The sequence below is a fragment of the Sminthopsis crassicaudata genome, chromosome 1 (genome assembly GCF_048593235.1).
Source record: "Sminthopsis crassicaudata isolate SCR6 chromosome 1, ASM4859323v1, whole genome shotgun sequence".
Taxonomy (NCBI): Eukaryota; Metazoa; Chordata; class Mammalia; order Dasyuromorphia; family Dasyuridae; genus Sminthopsis; species Sminthopsis crassicaudata.
In genome coordinates this window covers 731,512,018-731,519,517 of record NC_133617.1, presented here as the reverse complement: position 1 = coordinate 731,519,517, position 7,500 = coordinate 731,512,018, and the positions used below count along the sequence as shown (strand labels likewise).

The window sequence follows — 7,500 nt, the reverse complement described above, 5'->3', positions numbered from 1 at the left end:
GCATGTTGTTACTGTTCGGACTGGGCCAAGAGCCGGGGTGACCGGCCGTTCGAACCGCCTCCCGGAACGGCTCTGGCCTGCTCAGACTCCTCCCGGATGGTGAGTGGGGCTTGCGGAGTGCAGGGATTCAGTATTTTTTGTGAACCCAGGAGGGACTTGGGGGGTCTTTCAAAGAGCAGACTTCAGCCGTCACGAGGCTGCTTGTGGAAGTCTCCTTCCAGGCGATTTGAAATGTGGTTCCGGGAGTTAGTTTTGTTCTTTCCGAAGGTGAAAAACGCGTGGTCTTCTGGAAGATGGCGGGTCTGCCCTCCGATTCACCGCCAGTGCGAGTGAGCCCCGCTCAGTGCTGTCTCTGGGTCAGTTCTTTCTCCAAGGCTGACCCCTACCCCCAGGTCCATGGGCGCCTTCCACAGAGCCGCAACTCGCCCGACGGCCACCTGGCCCCTGCTACGGCCTCATCTCTGAGTGGGCTGAGACTGAGCAGGGTGTTGTGGCCAACTCGGTGCTCCCTGTGTGCTCCAGATCAGAATGGGGGTGGGCACAGTCCTCCCCCGCCGCTTTAACAGCGCTTCCCTTAAGGCGGGGCCCAGGCGCCGCTCCGGCCTTCAGAACCCTTCCCCGCACCTCCTGGCGGCTTTGTCCCGCTGGGCCCTGCCAGGGGAACGGGAGCTCCTCAAAGGAGGGATGGCTTCCTTCTTGGAGCAATCCCCAGGAAGGACTGAAATATGTGTTGGGAGATTGATTGAAGGGAAGAGAGAAAGAAAGAGACAGAGAGACGGAGAGACAGAGAGAAAGCGAGAGAGATGGAGAGAAGAGAGACAGAGATGGAGAGAAGAGAGACAGAGATGGAGAGAAGAGAGACAGAGAAGGAGAGAAGAGAGACAGAGATGGAGAGAAGAGAGAGACAGAGATGGAGAGAAGAGAGAGACAGAGATGGAGAGAAGAGAGAGACAGAGATGGAGAGAAGAGAGAGACAGAGATGGAGAGAAGAGAGAGACAGAGATGGAGAGAAGAGAGAGACAGAGATGGAGAGAAGAGAGAGACAGAGATGGAGAGAAGAGAGAGACAGAGATGGAGAGAAGAGAGAGACAGAGATGGAGAGAAGAGAGAGACAGAGATGGAGAGAAGAGAGAGACAGAGATGGAGAGAAGAGAGAGACAGAGATGGAGAGAAGAGAGAGACAGAGATGGAGAGAAGAGAGAGACAGAGATGGAGAGAAGAGAGAGACAGAGATGGAGAGAAGAGAGAGACAGAGATGGAGAGAAGAGAGGCAGAGATGGAGAGAAGAGAGGCAGAGATGGAGAGAAGAGAGACAGAGATGGGAGGGGTGGGAGAGAGGAGGAGGAAGGGAGCGAGGGGGAGGGGGAGTGTGAGAGTGTGTGTGTTTCTGTGTGTGTTAGGAAGCAGCCTTGAACCAAAGGATTATCATGAACAGATTGAGGGCCAAAAGTCTCTCTCACTTTTTTTTTCTTTTTGGCTTTCAAAGTGATAGCCTCACTACTAGAATATTTCTTACAGGGATTCAGGTGCGGTACTCCGGAAGACCAAGCTACCCCGTGGGGCGGGGAGGAGGGAGCATGCTAGTAATCATAGCTGGCTGGCATGGGGCACTTCAGGGTCCATCCAAAGCACTGGGAATATTTCCTTGCATATGGTGCTCACGACAGCCCTAGAGATTTGGGCTGCTAATATTCTCACTTTGCAGAGGAGGAAACTGAGGCAGGTTAAAGATGGCAAACCAGAGTCGGGTGCTTGGTTCTCGGTGCTAAGCTACCTTTGCACACATTTAATCTATTTCCATTTGTATTATTCTGAGCAGAAACACTTAATCTGTTTATTTTTGGTGATTTATTACTACTAGTCATGACTCTTCTGCTGAGTGACTCAGGGGGAAAAACGGCTCTCTCCGTTACAGCCCACCAGAGCCAGGTGGGCTCCGTAGCCAAATGTTGCTCACCTCTTGGCCATTCTTGGGATAGCTTCTGCAGGCTGGTCCTGTTATCATCAGTCTTGGGGCCTCTTAGCCAGAGAGAACCTGCCAGAGCTGTCATGAACAGAAAGGGGGAGAAGGGAAGGAAACCCCTGTTTGCGTCGGCTCGGCTGGATTCTAAGGGGTGAGCCAGCCAGAAGTTCACGGAGGGCAAGACCACGACTAGCGTCGTATTTTTCTTTTAATCAGTGCCTTGGATGTGGATCAGCCTCTAGGTGTGGGCCAGGGATTCTTAATCTTTTCTGTTTTAATCTCTGGCAACCTTCTCAGAATGACGCTTTGAAATGCACAGAATAAAATGCCTAGAATTACCTAGAAAACAAATTTTATATTATAAAAATAAAAGTTAAAAGCATAAGCTCAGAGAGCTCCAGACGCCTGCAATGGTCAGCGACAGTCAGGACAAGCAGCTAACGGCTGACCGGCCATTGGGAGTCACAGGCGACGGGACGGCCTGGGAACGGGAGGAAAGAGGGTGTCGGGCCTTGGATTCAGAAAATCAGCTTCGGCAGCGCCAGATTGAGGCTGGGATGCGAGTAGTTGTAGAAAAAATCAGGGGGTGAAAACCGCATCATCCACGTGTCCAGCAGCCGGGAGCCCCCGAGGGCGTCCCTGAGAGGCCCGGCTCAGGGGTCTGGGCACCAGGCCTTGGCAGAAGCTGGAGAGGGTCCTGCTGCCCGGGGGCCCAGGAACGAGCCACACGAGAGAAGGTTGTGAGTGTGTCCTCGAGTATACGTGCGCGTGTGTGTGAGGGATGTGTGTCTGGGGGGGTCCGAGCCCGTCCGGGCCTCTGGTCGTTCGTGGCAGAGTTTGCCCGCTGGGGAAGAGGGAACGAGGCGCTCCTTTCCACAGTGGGCCTGAGTGAGCGCCGCAGGTTCCCTGGGCTCTCCTGGGGGTGGCCGCAGCTGCCTGGCCGGAGCCCAGAGCGTGCTGGAGCCCGCTGCGGGAGGGTCTGCGCCTGAGCTCGGGGTCTCCAGGAGTGTGCCTCCCGTCTCTAGGAAGAGAAGGTGGAGTCCTAGGGAAGGAGAATTTCTACCCCAAGCCGGGACTCTGTGAAAGAGTGTTTATCATTCTAACCACAGGCGGCAGGTGTGTTTGTGAGGTTTGTGAGGCGTTGACCAGCATCTGGGAGAAAGAATGAAAATGGAGTTTGGCGGCAGCTGGTGGCCCCGTGGGCAGAGCAGCGGGCAGAGCGGCGGGCAGAGCGGCGGGCAGAGCAGTGGGCAGAGCAGCGGGCAGAGCAGTGGGCAGAGCGGCGGGCAGAGCGGCGGGCAGAGCGGCGGGCAGAGCAGCGGGCAGAGCAGCGGGCAGAGCAGTGGGCAGAGCAGTGGGCAGAGCAGCGGGCAGAGCAGCGGGCCTGGAGTCAGAAAGCCCCGAGTTCAGATCCAGCCTCAGATGCTTAGGAGCTGTATGACTCTGGGCAAAGTCTCCTAAGCTCTTTTTGTCTCAGTTTCCTTAACTGCAAAGTGGACGTAATAGTGGCAACTTCCTCCCATGGATCAGGTGAAATGATATTTGTAAAGCATCTCGTAATTATGATTTATTTTTATTATTTCTAAAAATTCCAGCCCATTTTTTCAGTTGTCCTTTGCTTTCAAATCAGCCACTGGGGGCAGGCAGATGGTTTCATAGAAGACAGAGGGAGGTCTCCCGTTCCAGTCACAGAGAAGTACAATCAGAAGATGACAAGCAGAACTTTGGGTCCGCGGCTGCGTTGCCTGCGTGCATTAGGCCCCTTGGTTAACCCCTTTACCCCCACTGCTCCTCGGAGATCCCGGCGGCCGCGGCAGGAGGACAGGGAAACATGGGGGCTGCGTGGGCCGGGGCCGTGGTGATCGCCGCTCCACGCAGGTCCATGACTCCTTTTTTACATGCTTTTGTGTCCCCATGGAGGTTGCTGTCTCCGTTCCCTTGGTTTCCCTTGTCATCCACATGCCTTTTGTGCGTTGACTCCTTAGGAGAAGAGGTCCCCGACTCCGGCCCCCGAGGGGCCCAGGACCCGGGCCCTACCCCAGGAGTCTTTCCCCGGTTCCTGTGGAAGCCTCGTTGGGGATGGAAAATACTTAGAACCGTCCTCCCGCGTTAAGTCCGCCAGGCCTCCCCAGCCTGTGCTAGACGTGCTCGGCGACGTGGCTGGGAACGAAGTGCCCGCTCGGGACGGGGAGACGGGACTCAGGGCCCTGCCCTCAGGGAGCTGCTGCTGCCGCCGGAGGCCTCGGAGACGCCCTGCCTCCTGCGGTCTCTTCCCTCCCTGGGGAGGTTTCCAAGGGGAGGGCTTCCTCCCGGGCCTGGGGAAGCTTCCAGCGCCATCTTCCCTTTTTCACCTCTTCTTCTCCGGCCTTTCTCCGGCCCTGCTTCTGAGGCTCTTTCTGGCAAGCTGAGTCCGTCCCTCCCAGCGGCGGTGGGGATTTGGGAGGGGGGCCGAGCTTTGGAAAAGTGTTGTAGAATTCCCAGATGAGTGTCATGCTTTGTCTCTAGACTGATAAATTTGGTTTTGTGATTAAAACGGGGGGGGGGGTAAATATTCTGAAGGGAGACGGGTTAGAAGTGCCGTTCAGAAAGGGGGCTTCCTGCAGGAGCTGGAGAGCATTTGCCGTGGGCCTCTGGAGGGAAAAAAGAGTTCTGAAAATGAAAGGGAGGGCCCCAGGATTTCCCACGTCGCCTGAGAGTGAGGCTGGGGAGCACGGACGCTTCGGCACTGTTCCTGCTGCTGGAAAAATACAAAAGTCCGACAGGTGCACGCTGTTCCCAGAACGTGTGCGAGCACCAGGGCTGGCTTTGTTTTCTTTGCATGAATAATGACATTATTGACGATAAAGTCTGAAGGCTCCTTTCACTAGGAGGCAGACGGAGGGAAGAAGTCCTAACCAGCCCCAGGCCAGCCCCCAGACCCGGACGGCTCTGCTGGGCCCGGAGATGGCAGTTTTCGAAGGCCTCCCCCACGGTATTCCGCAGCACTTTCACGACATTCACAAAGCGAGCCTGCAAGTAATTAATAAAGCAAATTGTTTTCAGTTCCACCTTCTGGAGTCCTGGCAAGTCCCCGTGCAAATAGGATTACTTTACATCAGCAAGGACTCCTTGTATGACCATATTAGATAAAATTAGACTCCACCTCCTGTTTTCTGTTTATCTGCCAGGACCTTTGTAATTCAAGTGCTCTTTACAGTAGTAGCAAATGTTACATAAGCCCAAACATGGAGCGTCCTGGGAGGCGGTGGGCAGACGCGCGGGGGGGATGCCGGCCTCTAGCAGCGAGCGTGCGGGCAGACCCGGCCGGCTGGGGTGAATGGAAGTCCACCAGGAGCCCTCCCGCAGCAGCCCCCGCTCCGCCCGGGCGGCGGGCGCCGCGCGCTGCCTGAGTTTTCCCGTGCCGTTGTCAGAGGCGAGACTTGGCCCAGAGCCCGGCTCTGCATGGAGCCTGCTGCCGGAGGTTGGTGCAGGTCTGTGCAGCTGGGGCCCGGGCCCGGGGGGAGGGCGTGGGCGTCTGTGCGGGAGCGGGCCCGGGGGTGCCCTCAGTGCCGGGCAGGCCCGGAGCCGGGCGTGCGGTGGTCACCGCGGATCATCCTGAGACGAGGGCTTAGCGGCTGCGGTCGGCCCGCATGAGCCGTCCTGAAATGTCATCTGAGCGACTTGGCCAAAGTTCAGAAGCAGATGGAGCTGGGTTTGCTTTTAACTCCGACGGAGCGCTGAGGTTTTGCTAAAGTGCTGCCGAGCCTCCGACGCGGATGTCCCTTCTGGAGACAGGATTGTTTACGTCGTTGTCTAAAAATGGAGTCACGCTGCGACGCTGCTGGTTTTTCAACCCGGTTATGTTTTGTTTCTTAACCTTCCTCGCGGTAGCTGTGGCCCCGGCCCGTCGCTTCTCAGGATTTCCTGTGGAATGTGTTTCTCAGGCTCCCTGGCCGGGCGCCGCAGGGCTCGGACCCCGTGCCCAGAGCTCCGTGGGCCCCGCCGGCAGCCGAGAGAACGAGCCGGGAGGGGACAATTGGGCTTTGTTAGGGAGGCCTCGGCCCCGCTCCGCCGGGCCCTGTGGGTGTTTGGGCCCCTGCGCGCGGTACCTGCAGACTTTGCTCCCCCGCGGGGAGGGAGGGGACGCGGTGGTGGTTGGTTCTGATTGGTTTCAGATTGCACGCCATTCCTAACAGCCGGCCTGCTGCGGGACCTCCTGGAGTTTTTCTGCCCCCTCGAAGGACTCGCCTTCAGGGGTCTTGGTGATACTTCTCCCACGTGATTTTTCCCTAAGAGATTATGTTTCCGCCTGCGGGACTGCTAGGACTGGCTTCCAACCTTTCTTCCTGGGACTTTAGCCTCTCGCTGCCGGACGGAGTGCTCGTTGAAATATATTTTAGAACATCTTGGAACAGACTTCTCCAGATGTGGGGGAGAGACACTGACCTGCCCCCAGCCGCCCTCGCGGCTTTGTTAGCGGAGATAGGCGGGCGTCCTGGCGGTGCATGCTGGCTAGCGGCGGGGGCTGCTGCTCTGCCAGAAGAGACCCCCAAACTAGGGAAAAACGGCAGCAGGGGTCTGGCCGCAGCCGCGGAGCGGGGATTCAACAGATGGGGCTGTCATTTCATTGTTCCTCCGAACGGCAGCTCTCGCTGCTGGAGACGCCTGCCCAGCGCTGACTCCCAAAGAAATAGCTCCTTTAATTGAATTATCAAGTCCCTTTCAGTTTTCCCCAAGGCGAGTTCCGCTTCTCCTCGCCCTTGTTTCTTGGCTCCTGCCAGGCCCGTGTGAAAGCGACAATAATGCCAATTATAATGAGGCCAGAGCTTGGGGGAGGGGAGGGGGCCGAGTCCTTTTAGGAGTGTCCGACGGCCCCGTTCGGCTCCATTTGAAAGTTGTGACCAGAAGCAAGAAGGGGCTTCGGAACGCCTTTGTCCGAAGGCTCTTTGGGGGGTGTTCCTGGCGCTTGAGCGGCCCGCGGTCGGCCCGGGAAACGGGAGCCGAGCTCGAGATGGCAGTAACCTGCTCGTGGGGGACCTCTGTCTCTGTACCATAAATGCGGAGCCAGTGGGGATTTTGGGGTTGTTTTTCCTCCTCCTCTGTTGACACCCAAACCGTGCAGATATTATTACTCAAAGCGCGGCTGTCCGGCGCGGGCCGCAGGGGGAGATGCAGCAGGGGGGGCTCCGTTCCGATAGCGACGGAAGGGCTGCTGTCCGAGGGGGCCGTGTGCCCCCCACCGTGGCCCGCCTGTGTGAGCGCTGGGCTCAAATGGGGAGGAGGAAGGAGATCCTGTTTCTTTTATGTTTGTTCCCAAAGTGGAAGCGAGCTAAAACCCGGGTGTCGTCCTGGGATCGAGGTGCCAAATGGGTCAGAGCCGGAACGGCGGCGGCGTGGAGGTCAGCCCCTCGGGTCACTGTGTGCCAGGCGCGGGGAGACAAAGCCCGGCTTTAAGTGGCGGCAGGGGCGCCTCCGGAGACCTGCCGGGCGCCCCCAGAGCCGACTTAAAGGACCAGGACCCGACCCAAGCCATTTGGGACTGGGGCCGAGCAGCACCA

General features: G+C 57.7%; 1 protein-coding gene across 14 annotated transcripts in view; it reads left to right on the top strand.

Moving 5' to 3' along the window:
• The window catches only part of ATXN7 (ataxin 7), an 88,134-nt gene that overhangs the window by 49,558 nt on the left and 31,076 nt on the right, over positions 1-7,500 (top strand). The window contains exon 1 of one of the 14 annotated variants that reach the window (XM_074284193.1): positions 4,574-5,433. The exons of 12 other annotated variants lie outside the window; for them this stretch is intronic. In XM_074284193.1, coding sequence (XP_074140294.1) covers positions 5,280-5,433 — 154 coding nt within the window. In that variant the 5' untranslated portion in view covers positions 4,574-5,279. Of the gene's footprint in view, positions 1-4,573; positions 5,434-7,500 lie in introns of those variants that run through there. One more of the 14 variants, XM_074284197.1, reaches the window with a different exon arrangement.